Source organism: Hermetia illucens, chromosome 1 (assembly GCF_905115235.1).
Source record: "Hermetia illucens chromosome 1, iHerIll2.2.curated.20191125, whole genome shotgun sequence".
Taxonomy (NCBI): Eukaryota; Metazoa; Arthropoda; class Insecta; order Diptera; family Stratiomyidae; genus Hermetia; species Hermetia illucens.
This window is the reverse complement of record NC_051849.1, coordinates 213924595-213941531: the sequence shown is the minus strand read 5'-3', so window position 1 is coordinate 213941531 and position 16937 is coordinate 213924595. Positions and strand designations below refer to the sequence as shown.

General features: G+C 41.0%; 1 protein-coding gene across 2 annotated transcripts in view; it reads left to right on the top strand.

Annotated features, from left to right (window-relative positions):
• Positions 1 to 16937, top strand: part of LOC119661690 (protein bunched, class 2/F/G isoform) — a 121505-nt gene that overhangs the window by 84623 nt on the left and 19945 nt on the right. For both annotated transcript variants that reach the window (XM_038071136.1, XM_038071135.1), the window contains exon 3: positions 16391 to 16442. In XM_038071136.1, the coding sequence (XP_037927064.1) occupies positions 16391 to 16442 (52 nt within the window). The remainder of the gene's footprint in view (positions 1 to 16390; positions 16443 to 16937) is intronic.

Below are 16937 nucleotides of genomic sequence, written 5' to 3'. Positions count from 1 at the left end.
AAACAGGACGCTCAGGGTCTTAGATGCCTTACAAGAATGTAATTGAAAAACGCGCTTCAAACAATAATCAATTACTTGAACTAGCTCACAACAAGCCACGTGCCAATAATGAAAATCAACAAATTGTCAATAACAAGGTATTAGGTCAGCGCTAATAGTTTGAAACATTGTTCAAAGTACTATGAAGCATTAAATTTAATTGTCTTTGGAAACAACATTTTCTCATTTTCTTCCTATTATTGTGATAAGGGAAAACTGTAGAGTGCAACACCCGTCCAAGAAATCAAATGTTTACTAGATAAGAATTGAACTATATAACATAAAATACAAAAAAAAGAAAACATCAAACTTTGCACAATCTATTCCAAAGTAACACAGAATTATAGATTTGATGTTGTTTTGCTGTTTGAATCGGTTATTGTTTTTGCAAAAAAATACATAAATTTGTTATCATTTATTTCTAGTGTCTATCATCAACATTGAAGCTGATGATCAAAACTAGAAATAACCGAGAAAATGCGATAATGGCAAAAATTATTTAATCACTTTTATTCCCAGCAGTGAATCAAGTTCACCAGACAATTTATCATACTTATCGCTGAATAGTATTGAGATTGATATGAAAGCTATAAATCATCATCATACGAGTATGGAATAGCATTTGAAAAACAAACTGATAAGTAGAATGATTATGGAGTTTTGCTATGGAAAAATAAAGGCTTATCATCTGATATTATTGCATGTATAAACTATTGATAGCAGCTACGAAAAATTGACACCTATTTTACTGACACTTCAACTAAGGGAACGATTCAGCTTCCATCAAGTTGCTATACACTTTCCCCATCCTTCCTGCCAGTTTTGAAATACAAGTTTTAGGCCGCCTTCTGCAAGCAGTTTACCTTGTGCTTACACAGTTTCTACCACCTCCTTATTTGTCTTCAATTATGGTGGTCTAAGCGTAGAGTGTCTATGCCTCAAAATATTTTTCGTTACGATATCTGCTCAAATAAAGTTACTAATAGTAAATTTGTATGTTTTGAAAATTTACTGCGAATCCTTCTTAAGTTCATCCTAGATCCGTAAAATTGTGGTGGTATAGGTTTTGATAGGAAGCATCATACTGGAAAGTTTGGTGGAAATCGTACTATTATTATCAAAGTTATAGTAGGTCAAAGTTTCCATTTGCGTCAAATAACTACATACGTATTCACACTACTGTACCCATAATGGAAACTGTAATTCATTTCCGTGTTCTTCCGAAACAACATTTTTCCCTAAGTGACATTAAAAAGTTGTCCATGTGTTGTACGCTTCAATCATAACAAACTGAACAAAGGCACTTCAAGACACTTCACAAGACACGACATAAAGAGAAAAGAATTGAAATCGTAAATTGCGGAAATATTCTACTGAACATGACACTATGGTATGAAGGACACCTAATTTATCATTTCACAGGCAATTGACCATCACCACCGCCTGGTCCTCATCCATCATGACACATTCATGCTGTTGAACTCTAACAAGTCGTTAGCCAAAAATCATCCCTTACTCAGCAACAAAAACCCAGAACTGACGAATTCTAGATCATTAGAAATCATTCCAACGTCTTTCGTCATTCCTTCGCATCTTTACATGAATTATAGACAATTAGCCTGAACAACTGATGAAGCTGCCAGACAAATTGGCACCAATGCGTCTTTGTCCTACTCAGCAAATCACACGATAGATTATATATTCGAGTTTAGTTCTCAGAACATCACCTACCGATCTATAAACGTGTACAACCTCAAATAATTCGTTACATGTTAAATTTGACTTTCTGGCCAAGATCAAGGAGCTTTTCGAGAAAAATTCTTTCAAGCAAACCAAAAAAAAAATGTATTTTCTAAATTTGTCTTTCTCAAAGAACTGAGTTTCGTGAAAATTTCTTAAAATGTCCACTTGGTGCACTCAGCGTAGAATCAACTTGGGCGTTTCAAATTGGATGATTTTTAAGAGAGAAAAAAAAACAGGACTGAAAATACATGGGGTTGACGTCTTTTTCGCGTTAATTATTCTTTTAGAAATTTTCAAAAGTCTCGGCATGCCACCCATTGGAAAAGTCGATTGTGTGTGCAGGTGCCAATTTTTCTATTCTCAGCCATCTAACTCAGATACCATCAACAATCTGAAATGACTAATGAATGAAAAGCTATTTGTCAAAGAAATATTATGTCATGGCATTGCATGCATTCGTTTGAACAAGGACTGGGGGCAAAATATGTAGAGCATTCCTCCGTTCAGTGGACTGTAGATCCATGTCCGCCAAGAACCGTAGGTTCTTTTGTAGATTGCTGTTCCAAGTTTGGTTTCGTTACCCGTAGGTCTCTTTTGCAGTTTCCAAATTATGTAGATGATAGCGATCGTAGTAGTCAGAACACATAGTCCGAAGCTTGAGCCTAAGAGGACGGTATGATGTCGTATTTGATGCTATGTTGTATCCGCCATCTCGGATCGTAGCTGACCTTCTTACCTTAGGGCTTCCGGAAGCAAACTATCTTCTTCTTGAAGGGATGTTTCCGTTGCGATGTGTAGGAATGGCTGCTTCAAGTTGGTGGTCTTGAGGTGTACCAACCGAGTTGGCTTTATGTATGTCGATGCTCCTTGAAGTTTGTAAAGGTGCTCGTATGATAGCAGATGAACTTCAAATAATGCAATGGCGATCGATTTTAATGATGCCTGCTCTTTGAATAGTAAGATCTTGACGACTACCATTGCTGATCATGGCGATTGGTTGTGTAGATGACGCTGAAAACAGCCAGTTATTGGCTCGCATTAACTTCTTCCAAAGTAATTTCTTGACATGTAGTATGTGGTATGAGCATGTTACATTAGTTGCTCGATCTTAAATCACATTCCAGATGCAGTTAGGATGCGCACTAATGCTTTGCAATATGTCCATCGAGCAATGATGTTCCGTGGCTGACATTCTACTGCAGAGGTCAAACTGTCTTGGACTAAGCTCAAAATACAGCTGTTCATCGTAGTTGATATCGAAGTAGTTTCTGGAAATGTCTAGTATTGAAAAATTTCCAGTGCCTAAGCTCTGAGGAATAGCGATGCAATGAATGAGCTTGACGTCCTTTCGTTCAATATGTGAAAGATTCCTGATATGATGACGCCATTTTCAGTTGTGGAAATTTGTGTAGGTCTTATTTCCTGTTGATCAAGGAAAAACAGATGTCCCAATTTTGATTGCACTTCAGTTATTGTACGGTAAAATGAGCTTTCGGAGCATGTTTCTGCAAAATTTTCAAATCCTGATTTGGTCCTGTACAGTGTCTCGTACCGATGTTGGGTTTGTTCCAGCCATCCGAAAGCTAACTGGTACGTCGTTAGGAAAATCGGATCTATGAACTTGTACTAAACCGACATTCCTGACAGTGCCTTGGATATTTGATTGAATTTCTCGGTGATGACATTAAGTTTGGCTTTTAATGTATGTCGTGTATCGTTTACTCTAGCCATAGTGGTGAGCAGCAGATGTCCTTGGTGCTGCATGGTCTCGATAAGATATTTTTGATTGTCATCTCATTTATCGAGATCTGAGTACAACCGGTCGTTTACGCCGAAGACTGCTGAAGTTAGTTCCCTATAATTCCACGTCGCTTCCTTCTGTGCTTCCAAGGTGCGATAGCTTCAAGAATTCTGTTTATTATCTGGTTCAATTGTTCAACTAGTTCCTTGCATAGTATGTTATGGTGAAGTCGAATATTTTCTTCGGATGATATAAGTGTGTTAATTTGCAACTGCCCCTTTATTAAATGCACTTTGCCGACGAGTTTCACATATATACCTGACTCGGGATGCTTGATAGTGTAATTTGCTGGCGCTGGTGTTTCGCAAACGAGCATTGCAAGTAAGGTGACGATAGCCTTTGATAAGTTTGAAATCTCTTTGGAGTTGCTAGGGTTTCGTTCTCTATTCTTTATTCGGGACTTGGTAACGAGTGGTTGGGTTGGTTCCGACTGGTGTCGTCCATTCTCTTTGGTCTTCTTTGGTCCTGATTGTTACCAGTCTCGTTAGTACATCTTCAGTCTCATTAGTACATCTGCTGTCCTTCATGTAGGGTAAGATCGTGGTAATGTTCGATAATCAAGTTGACTAGGTGCTCCCGTGGTAAAATCATTTGATGCTTCATGTCGTGATTCACTGCACTTTTCTCTATTCTCCCACTTACTGTGAGTATCCTCGCGCCTAAAAACGGGACAAATTGTACCAACTGGTCCTCCAGGTTGGGGGTTGGGTAGGGCTGACAACCCTACATGGAAAACAACTTGTTACGAAGCCACAACAGGAGCCTCGGACTGGACGAATTATACAACGACGAACCCGGCAACGACAACGGAATGACGATTTGCACATTATCTCATGGAACGTGCGCTCCCTGTACAAAGATGAAGCTGATAAGCAGCTAGCCGATACCCTGTCCCAATATAGGGCTGATGTAGCAGCGTTACAGGAGATGCGTTGGACAGGGGCCGGTTTCCTTGAGAAGAAACGCTGCACCATATATTATAGCGGTCATCCAGTAAACCATGTGCTCGGAGTAGGTTTCTTAGTCAGTCAAACAATGAAACCTGCTGTTATCGGCTTTGAAAACATAAGCGAACGGCTATGCACTCTGCGCTTGCGAGGCAAATTTAGAAATGTAAGCCTCATTAACGTTCACGCCCCTACAGAGGATACTGCAGAGTCGGAAAAGGATACCTTCTACGAGGCAGTAGAACGAACCCTCGAAGCCTGTCCCAGATATGATATCAAAATCATAGTTGGGGATTTTAACAGCCAAGTAGGGAAGGAGCCAGTATTCAGGCGATACGTTGGCTCCCATAGCAGGGTCACACGAAATGGTTGTTGGAAGTACTTGGTTTGCGCGGAAAGCGGTCCACAAACATACGTGGGCCTCTCCAGACGGGACCACTTTCAACCAAATTGACCACGTGTTGATCGAACGCCGCCACCTCTCAGCCTTGATGAATGTCAGAACATATAGGGGGGCCAATATAGACTCGGATCATTATCTCGTTGGCATGGTGTTCTGAGCTCGAATAACAATACCACCTAGAATCTCCTCTGACAATCAGGTGAGAGTTAACACAGAAGCCATCCACAACACAGCCCTCCGCGACACCTATAAGAGGGAAATGGATGCCGCAAAACCGCAGTCAACACAGGACCTGGAGATGAAGCATCAAAAAATGATCTTCACAATCACCTGAAGAACGTTATCATGGATACGGCCACAAACATACTTGGCCCCAGCCGCAAAAGGAGTCGGAACGGCTGGTTTGACGATGAATGTAAGCTAGCAACGGAACGGAAGAATACCGCATACCGAGTAATGTTGCATTCTCAAAGAACGCGGGCACGCGCAGAGACTTATCACGAACTCCGTCGAGCGGAGAAGCGACTTCACAGACGAAAAAAGGAAACCTGGGAGAACCAACAAATCTGTGAACTAGAAAAGTACAGGGAGCAACCGCACCAGACGCGCAAGTTTTACCAACAAGTCAGTAGGATGAAGCCTTATACACCACGATGTTCTGCCGAGACAAAGAGGGAAATCTCATTTCCGACAGAATGGACATATTGAAACGATGGGTTGAGTACTTTGATGAGCTACTGAACAATCAGAACATCGGCGAGTTGGAGGTCCCGCCAACTGAAGACGACGGACAAATACTGCCACCACCAAGTTTAGGAGAAATAGTCCGTGCAATTCATCGGCTAAAAATCATAAGCCGCCAGGAGCCGATGGAATTACATCCGAATTGGTTAAATTTGGAGGCGACCAGTTACACCAAGTGGGCTTCATCAACTTGTGCTCAAGATATGGGACAGCGAATCAATGCCTAACGATTGGCAACAAGGCATTATCTTTCTCATACATAAAAAGGGAGATATCACACAGTGCAGCAATTATAGAGGTATCACGTTGCTGAGTACCATCTATAAGATATTCTCCACTATCTTGCTAGGCCGGATAGCCCCATACGCCCAGAACATCATTGGCCCATACCAAAGAGGCTTCACTCCAGGCAAATCAGCAACAGATCAGATTTTCTCTCTGCGGCAAATGATGGAAAAACTGTTGGAATATGGACAACAGTTACACCATCTGTTCATCGACTTTAAAGCCGCCTATGATAGCATAGCCAGGGTAAAACTGTACACGGCCATGAGAGAATTCGGTATCCCGACGAAATTTATAAGACTGACTAGGCTGACCCTGACCAATGTGCGAGGCCAGATAAAAGCAGCAGGATCACTCTCAAGACCTTTCAACATCAACAACGGTCTACGACAAGGGGGTGCCCTATCATGCGTCCTTTTTAACCTGGTCCGTCATGCTGAGGTAAATGCTAGAGGTACGATCCTCTTTAAGTCCACCCAACTACTGGCCTATGCTGACGATATCGACATCATGGGAAGAACCACCCGAGACGTACAAACTGCTTTTATCCAGATCGACCAGGCGGCGATTAGCACGAGATCTTGGGCTGCACATCAATGAAGGCAAGACAAAATATATGGTGGCAACGTCAGTACCGAAAACGAACCAGCCAACAACATGAAACCGCACTGGTCAAACAGGAAGAATAAGGATAGGAGAATACAACTTTGAGACCGTTGACAATTTCTCCTATCCAGGGTCGAAATTCACAATCGATAACAGCTACGATGATGAAATCCGCGCACGGTTGTTGTCAGCCAACAGAGCCTATTTCAGCTTACAAAGACTGTTCCGCTCGAAACGTCTCACCATAGAGTCAAAGCTCTTACTGTACAAGACAATGATCTTGCCGGTGATCATATATTCCTCGGAGACTTGGGTTTTAGCAAGAAAAATTGCGAACTCTTGGCCGCGTTCGAGAAAAGAATCCTTCAAAGAATTTTTGGCCCCCTACATGAGGATGGACGATTCCGTAGCCTACATGAAATCTGTGAGCGATACCATGACCGTTTGGTTGTGGATAAAATCCGGCTCAATAGGTTACGGTGGGCGGGTCACTTAATCCGTATGGATGAGGATGATCCCACCCGGAAAGTCTATAAGGGCAATATCTATGGTAGAAAAAGAAGACAAGGCAGACCCTGCCTAAGATGGAGCGATGGCGTAGGCCAGGACGTGAGGCTAGAGTTAGGCAATGGTCTGGTGGGAAATGTCTCATGTGGGATCATCCGGATGCAACAAGTTTCCGCTTTCTTCAGTTCTGAGATAGATAAAAATGAGTTATTTAAGCTTATTCGTCCCTCTACGGTAATATGCTATGGCCCTGACAAACTTCGTGAACGATGAGAACTTCTGGGTGATGTCCGAGCTATTTATACTTTTGACACTGACGAGGCACATGCTGCCGGTTCGTACTTCGGTATCAGCTGCAGTATTCTCGGTAACCAAACTGCCTTTTGGTCTTAAACAGTGAGTGTATCCACTTTCTGTGGTTTTTGTGGTAAGTTCAAAGCTTCCAATGTCCTGAAGCGGTTTGTCAGGAATCCCATGAGATTGTCTAAGCTGGGTATGTCTGAATCTGAATTTCTGAGTAATATCGTAGATGATAAGTATATCCCAGTGTCCAGTACTTATCCTGATACTACTCATATTTGCTAAACAAGAATGATGAATATTTCAAAAATAAATTTTATTGTAACTGATAACCTCCAAATCCCTTGGGTTTATCTTGAGTCAATAAAACGACGTTGCTAGATTTTCTGACAATATCTGATCAAATGTTCACCAAAATTGTAGATAATGCAATGGGACACGAAAATAACAATTACCTAATCTGCCTTCCAGCTCCATTGAAACCATAACTTTGGCTTCGAGATAGCCGTATTTGGACTAACTATATTCGCCGCTCAGATAGATGTTACTCACACAACCGTTTGCAAACATTCTTCAAATAAATAATACATTTTTATGGTCCTAGGAAAAAAAAATAGCAAACTTTGTAAACACATGTGATATGGTGATAAGAGGTCTATAAAGCATCTTATAAACACGAATTTTTCGCAAACAAACCATCTACAAATGCCGAAAGTAATAAATATCTTAATTATCTATCAACATGAAAATGCTTTCTGTCTGGAGAGTAGAAAAACCATTCGATTTGTTGCCATCTGACCACATTTCTGTTGGTGGTAAATATAACGTACGAGAATCGCTACTGCTTTCATGTATGATTTCATGTGATGCCAGGCTGTCTCGCTTAGACAGATTCATCGTATTTGCTCGGTATGCTTGTTTAGTGTATTGTTCAATCGGTGTTCGCGCTCCCAGCTATAAAACGCGAAATGCTATGTGAGGGAAAAAATCATGGTTAAATTTAGCGATGCTTCAATGTGTTTATGGTATCACCAGTTTGTATTTAGTTTGTGTACGTCAACAAAGCTGCTCCGTACCTCGCACTCGAGAGATTGAGTGAGCGATACCGTGGGGCAACAATGTTGTTTTCGAGTCCACTCCGTTGATGATTTTGTAGTCACTATCTGGCGAATTTGGTTTTTTATTTATTTTATTTTCTCTTTTTGCATATAATTAATGAGATACCAAAGTAACATTTGGATACAAACAACAAGTGATGCAGATGAATGGAGTGAATAAATTTCAGATCCAGATCTGGTTTTGTTTTTGCTCGCATTAAAATAAGTTTTGAATAAGTAATGGGTCGTGATTTATCAACTCAACCTTTTACATGATCTTTTCAGGTTCGATTTTTGTTTATTATTAGTCTCCACGAGGATTATTTTTGAATGATTCAAGGTAGATTTGGGCAGGTTCGATTCCCGTGGAATACCACACGAACCTACAGAACCAAGTGGCCCAATAGCGGGTTAACGCAGAGACATAATCTAGAGTGGAGAATCAGAGCCTTGACCGAGATTGTTGTTTGTGTCATGTGATGTGCGACTGGGAACTTCGAATTGTATCTTAGCCGAAGAGTTTCAGGCAGTACAGTTTCACAAAAGGTGGCTAATTGATAGTGCAAAGATACGGAGTTGGGCTTATTCGAGATAAGCAATAGTGACCTTTTCTGAATAAGAAACGATCGATTCTCTTGCATCACGTGCGATCAGTTGAGAGAGAGACAGGTTTTACTTTATTTGGAAATTTCTGTATAATTTTTGGTGATTAACCAATGAAACCGAAAGAGTGAGTTGCTAGATTTTCAGGCCAATTTGCACTGATCATTTTAGTTTTGTTGTACATAGACCATCGGGAATGAGTTGTCTTCATGAATACGCTCGATTTGCATGTAGAGTAGAAAATTTTGAGACGTTTGAGACCGTTCCTGACCGATTTTGTCCCGAAGATAAAAATAACAAATGTAGATTTATTAGCAAAATAGAGTAGATTAAAAATAGATAAGAGAGAATCGGTCTTTCGTAAAATTTCCACTTCCGTATTGCTTTATATGAATGGAAAGATTTCCCAAGATTTTTTTGATTATGTCTTGTTTTTAATGTCACAGTTTTGATTACTTTGAAAATATATGTTGTCATAAATCAACATTTTTCTAGGTGACATTTTTCTGGTTTCTGCGTATCTTCGTTCCAAATGAAGACCCATCGTTACGTAAAGCACTCAACCTATCCAATTGGTTGATTCGTACTCTGCTAGCTACGCTCAATTAATTTAATAAAAACAAACTGGTTGGTACGTTTCTTTGTTCGATACATAGAGTTGCCACTTTGTAGAAAGTATAAATCGTTTGAAAATGATGAATAAGGCGTTGGAAGAATTTCTCCCTTGTTTCACCAATTCTTCCATCTACAATCTTATTGGGCACATTTTCCCCTACCTGAATTCTTCTAAATGGGAAAGTTTGCTTTGGAAAATCATCATATTGATATCCTCAATCGTTCATCTCCAATATTTAAATTAATTCTGCCTTCTTTCTCCTATTTTGGTTTGATTCAATCCTCCATATTCGGTAATTTTTTTTTTTTCTGAGTACTCTCCAAGCAAAAAATTCTTTAATCTTCCAAATGTTTCAAATTGTCTGTACCAGTGCACTACGGATGGCGGTTTCGTTACCATGAGCAGAATGATTCTAGGATAAGCCTAAGGGGGGTTTTGCTGTCAACTACTAAAAACTATAGTAATATCCTATTATTAACTTTATTTAAACAGATATCGGTATGGGAGGTATTTCGGAGCCCAGGCACTATATAGTGGCAGCCTCCTGATTTTTTTCAGATTTTTCGGTTAAGTAGTTTCTGAGAATGGCCCCCTTAAAGAAGTGATCACTTTCAATCCCCCGCGCTCCCCACCCTTCCAACAAATGTCAAAACTAAGATCGGCATTGAAAAGCACTAGTCGAGACCTTTAATTTGATACCCCACATGACTATATTTGATGAAAAAAAATTTTGCATGTATGGGGGCCCCCCCTTAAATTCGACGTAAAAGGATGTAATTCACTGTATGCGTGAGCATCCACAGTTCCCACCTTTCTACCAAATTTGATTTCAATCGCTATAACCGTCTCCGAGAAAAATGCGTGTGACGGACAGACAGACAGACAGCAAACCGATTTTAATAAGGTTTTGTGTTTACACAAAACCATAAAAAACCAACTGGTTGGTACGTTTCTTCGTTCGACACATAGAGTTGCCAAGTATAAACCGTTTGAAAATGATGAACAAATAAGGCGTTGGAAGAATTTCTCTTTTGTTTGGGGAAAATGGATGAGAAATATATATCCGCTCATAAATTCTTCCATCAGTCATTGGGAACGCTTTCCCCTACCTGAATTCCTTGCTCTTCTGAATAGGAAAGTTTGCTTTGAAAAATCATCATTGGATCATCCCCGCTACGATCTTCGGCTAGCATGCCCGCAAAATACGGGCGCTATACCCGAGTCTCTTCGACCTTCCTGGCGAAACCTTTAGTCAAAACTTCGCCAGTCGAAAGTGCTACATCAGGAGAGCCTGCTGTTCACCCGACAATAGGAATATTTGGTAGCTCCATAGTTCTTCCAGTAGCAGCTAACTCATCTTCAGCGCGCTATCTTTCCGCCGGATTATCAATACCTTCCACCGTACTGTACCAGACATCAGCCGCTTTCATTCTGAGCTCCGCTCCTACGCAGTCGGGTAGCCCCGTCCTTCAATTTAATAATCAGAAGTAAAGCTGGTTTATCTCCGACGCCTCTTTCGTGCGTGAAACTGACGGAAGAATGGCTCCACCAATTGCGTAATTGCATTCTTCAAAGTGAAGTATCCACATGACTTCACTGCCGTCTCCCAACCCTCCTTTTGACTGCAAGGAGTAGAGAGCCTTACCAGCGCAATAAATTTGGAACAAATTTCCGTGACCCTCGCCCGTCTCGCCGACCAACATATACAACTTGTGGAGTAGCTTAAATCTTTATTATCAAAATGTCAGAAGCTTACGTACCAAGCTGTCATATTTCAATCTTTCTGCCCTGACTTTTCAAGACCATCTCATCCGTATCACTGAAACGTTGTTGGATTTTAAGCTCTGAACTCCTCGGGCGTTCTCTGTCTTTCACTGCGACAGAAATCGTGTAGCTTCAATTAAGTCAGCTGGTGGTGATGCCTTGATCTCGGTTAAGTCTCCCCTACGAGCCGAATCCATCTTTTTTTCACCTTCTACCCCCTATGATTGTATCACCTTACGTGTTTTCCCTTTCAACGTCGATCCTTTTATTATATGTTGCGTATACTTCCCTACTTCGACAGTCTTTCAGAAGTCCTTACTGTAACTTTCCCCTTCATTGTCTGTGGTGATTTTAAGCTACATTTGCTCTCCTGGCCTAACCACAACTTCCAAATTGTTCTTCTCATCCGTCTCCCCCTTTATTCATTTTCATGAACTGCTGTGCTGCTCTTCAGTCCAACCACAAAACAAAGCATCTAAATCACACTCTCGACCTAGTCCTCTCCAACATGCCTTAACGGCTCCTTTCTCAACTTCTCTTGTTCTCCCCTATGTTGCTCCTGATGCCCATCATCCTTCTCTTGAATTCGAGGTTAAACTGTCACGCTTCATTTCCCATACTATGAGCAAGCCCTCTAAGCTCAACTTTAAGGGTTTTAACTTAGCTCTGGCGTCAATCAACTGGGCTCCCATTCTCTCACCATTAACTTGCGACCAAACCCTCCTCTCCTTTTAGCCCATTCTGTCTTATCTTCCTATTTACGTTCCTTCTTCCCCAAAATCCTTGAGCTCCTACCTATTATGGTTCACCACTGAAATCCATAAAAAAAAATCGTCTGAAGCAAGCTGCGAAGAAAACGTTTTTACCTGCGGGAGGCCATGCAGACTTTAACCATTTCAGCGGTCTGCGAACTTCAGTTAAATCGCTCATAATTAAGTCTAGGAAGGATTATCTGGACAGTGTTGAAGTCGAACTAGCGCGCGGTATCTTGAAGCCTTTCTGGTCTCACATCTGTAACGCCCGCAGTGTCTCCCAGTACCCTCCCGCTTTCATCAAATTCTCTGGTTCCGCTGTTATCTACTCTCAGCTATGCTGTGATTTACTTAGCAGTTACTTCTCCTCGGTGCATAATTCCTATTCCTCTTCTTCCTCTCTCCTCCTTCTGAGCACAGCATCCTTCAAATCTCCTGCCATTCCCCTCCTTGCTCCCTCCTTGGTGGAGTACCTCATTGACAACCTTGATGCCAAAATCGGGCCCGGCCCCGATTTCTTCCTGATTAAAAGCTATAATTTAATTTCCCTTCCTCTTCGTATTATTTTCAATAAGAGCCTCGAAGAGTGTCATTTTCCCAGCGTGTGGAAAGAAGCCCTTATTTTTTCCATATACAAAAGCGGTGACTTAACTCTTGCTGAGAATTACCGCCCTATTTGGCTCCTTTCATCTTGTTCTAAGATCCTCAAGCGGTGTGTCATCCACCTACTTCGGCCAGCTTGTAGCTAAAGAGCGGCCCAGCTTCAGAAAATGTCGACCCACTGCTATCAATCTTCTGGACTTCACTAACTTTGTGGCCAAATTCCTCAATTTTCGGCAGGAAGTCCACGTCATTTACACGGACTTTTCTAAGACCTTAGATTCCGTTAATCAGGAGATACTATTGTCCAAACTCGCCTCTATCAATATTCCTCCATCACTTATTACATGGTTTGCCTCCTTCCGATCCTGTAGCGTTTCTTTTCATGATTGCACTTCTAGTCCTTTTCCCTCCTCCTCTGGTGTGTCACAAGGATCCATTCTAGGACCTTTTTTAGTTTTATTCTTTATTAACGACCTCCCCTCTATCTTCACTTGTCCTTACTTGTTATAGCGGATGACCTCAAGAAAGCTTTGTCCCTGCAAGCAAATCTGGATATTTTTGTCCATTGGTGCACAGTTAATAAGTTGGATCTTAATGTCAGCAATTGCCACTCGATGTGTTATTCGCTTAAAACCTCTCCCTCCCTTTTCTCCTACTCTCTACTCTATCCTCGACCTGGACGTAACCTTCGACGATAAACTCCATTTTGACAGCCACTACTTCGATATCACCAACCGTGTTTCCAAAATGTCAGGTTTCATACTGCGTTCTTGTACTGATTAAACCTCGGTCCAATCCTCCATAATGGTTTTTAACTCCCCCTTGAGAAGTATCCTCGAGTATGCTTCTCTGATTTGGTCCCCCTTCCGTAATTGTAATTGTTTAATAAATAAATATTGATACCTCCTATCGTTCATCCCCAATTTTTAAATAAATTTTCTTTAATCTAGCCTCCCATTCCTCTTTCATAATTGAGGGTCCTGGGCCCGAAAACACTGTTCTTTCTGCACGAGGAACGCAAATTTCTGTTAGGTGTGCGACTAAGTCCTCGATGTTTTTTTTGGAAGGTGGAAAGGTTCGAAATCTACCGTTGGCTCCTACCATGCGATTATGTGAGACTTTTACTCATTAAAAAAACCTCCTTATCCTCCGCTTATTCCACAGGTCTGCCATTTTGGTATTACATCGCGGAGGAGGATCAGTTACGAATTACGGCTCGTGTCTTTATTTGCTACTTTTCTCCGAACCTCCTCCTTTCTCAGCAGGTTGTGTATCGCCTTCATTCATTTTTCCATCGCCCTCCAAACTGTTTCAGAAGCTAGCATGTGTTCCACGGCATTCTCGGGTGGCAACCGCGTCAATTTCCTCCTCATTTGCCGACGATAATTACAGAACTCGCCGATTGCATATGATGAGTCATAGGGGTTGACCTTAGTTCACCACGATATCAATTGGGACCATGCTTGCTATTACACATGCTGCTTCGTCTGATGTTATACGGTAAGCGCACGATGTTCGCAACTTAATCGGTATCCTATTTGCTCAGACTGGAGCTGCATAAAGCAAGTTGGAATGGACAACTCTCGAGATAAGGAGCGAGGAATATATGCATAGTGATCATCAGGCTATCATCTTCGAGGTGGGGCATAGACAGATGGAAGCATAGCAAGAAAATTGCAGTAGCGGACTGGACATCCAAGAATCTTGATAAACAGATGTCCGTGGAAATGCTTCTGCAAGTGACGGAGAAGAAAAGGTGATCCAGGTTATCGAAAGGATTCAGAAAGCATGTGACGCTTCCACGCCACGTCGCACTGTACGCAAGAAATCAATGCCCAACTTCTGGTGGAATGCATACAAGGCAATCACGGCATCAATAAAGGGTAAATACTCACCACCGATCACCAACCCTGATTTGCTGAGGGATATATATATATAGTATCCTCTTCCCTCAAGTTTCAAGTGAATCGAACCTAGCCCCTGTCCAGATAGATCTCGATGAAACATCCGAGGTAACCAGTAAAGAAGTCCTGGAAGCCGCGAAGAAGATTGTCGAAAATAAAGCACCAGGCTTAGGCGGCATTTCGAATAAAGCTCTGGTAGTGACCCTACCATAATGGTTCGCTGAAACGTTTACGATGTGCCTCTATGTAGGGATTTTCCCGGAAAAATGGAGGAAACGGAAGCTTGTGTTGCGCTGGTGATCGGCTTATCATCTTGGTCGAAATTTTTTGCTTCAGAGCAAGGCGTTATCTAAATAAGTGGAGAACACTGACCAGGTGCTGGTGCACGTTATATATTTTTTTAGGACTGAAGGAGTTCTGTTAAGGAACCATATGCCGAGCATGGCTGCCTGGGTTATCTTAAGGAAACCATTTTTCATGAACAGCTCCGAACGTTCGAATGGTATTGGGCGTACATGCATACATAGGTACTTTGAATCAACCATTATCCCGAGTGGTACAAAAATATCTCTTTCTGATATCCTAAAATTATTGAATCTTTCACATTTTTTTAAGGTTTTGTGTAAAACAAAACCTTATTAAAATCGGTTTACTGTCTGTCTGTCTGTCTGTCCGTCACACGCATTTTTCTCGGAGACGGTTATAGCGATTGAGACCAAATTTGGTAGAAAGGTGGGAACTGTGAACGCTCATGCATATAGTGAGTTACATGCTTTTACGATGAATTTAAGGGGGGGGTCCCCATACATGCAAAAGGGGGGTGTAATTTTTTTTTCATCAAATATAGTCATGTGGGGTATCAAATTAAAGGTCTCAGTTAGTACTTTTTGAAACCGGTCTTAGTTTTGACTTTTGTTGAAAAGGTGGGAGTGCGGGGGGTTGAAAGTGGTCATTTTGTTAACGAACCCATTCTCTGAAAAAAATCAGAGACCTGCCACTATATGGTGCCTAGGCTCCGAAATACCCTCCATACCGCGATACCTGTTCAAATTTAGTTAATAATATGTAGTATATTACTATAATTTTTAGTAATTGACAGGAAAACCCCGCTTAAGTTCACCCTATAATCACAATTTTGCAGCACACTACAATAGCAATGTAGGGTACAGTATAGAGCATGATCCTGCCAAATTTGGTGAAAATCGCGCTAATACTAACAAAGTTATAGTAGGTCAAAACTGTCGCTCTTCTGCAAATTCAAGAGCTAGCTTCCGGTTTCCCGACTTGTTTTTTTTTTTATTTTGATCCCAACAAGTATTATATTGATATCGGATAAATCAGTCGACACCCTTCAAGCTAAATGCTTTGCTACCAGAGGTCAACCATATTAGTTTTCTGAATCGTTGCTCATTCTATGGCTTCCTCCCTAACAAGGTTACTTCGTTGAACTTCTATTGATTCTGCACATCATATGAAGTATATTCAGTGATAAGTTGAATCCAGAATAAGTGAATACCCCATTAGTAAGACAATTCCCCATTATTTTCCTCATAAGATGTTTTTTGTGCGTTTATCTTCTAGAAAAGTGTCTCATCAAGCAATTACATAATAATAATTGTTCTTTGTCTCAACCAATTCCACTGTAACTAACATTTTTTCTTTTCTCTTTGTTACAGTGCATCTGGAACAAGCGCGGTCGCTATCGACAATAAGATTGAACAAGCTATGGTAAGTACATGACTAATTTGTCCGTTTATAATATCATGTGAGATAAAGAAAATAAAAACGTGTGGCGTGCATAATACACACAATTGTAATTTGCTGTATGCAGGGGATGTGTACAAGATTCTGTTGTGCTTTATGCTTTTTTTAATCTAAGAGCATTTGGGAATGTGCCATGTACTCCCTCTTTATTTCTGATTATCTGATGTAACATTCATACTAATGTGTTGATCACAGCTGTATTTCTTGAGATTCAGTGATGGGCTATGTAGAATCTATTGTGTTTCAAAGATTAGCAAAGAGATAAAGTCGAGTTGAGAATGTTCCAGATGGTGGTTTTTTGCAATACACAACAATTGTAGTTTATGAATAACTTGGGAGCCATGATTCTGTCCATCATATACAGTCATAATTAGCATGGACACTAGAATGGTCTTGATAAACGTTAGAATAATCCAGATAAAGAAATGACAAATCTTTCATCTCAGAAGTCGCATCTTT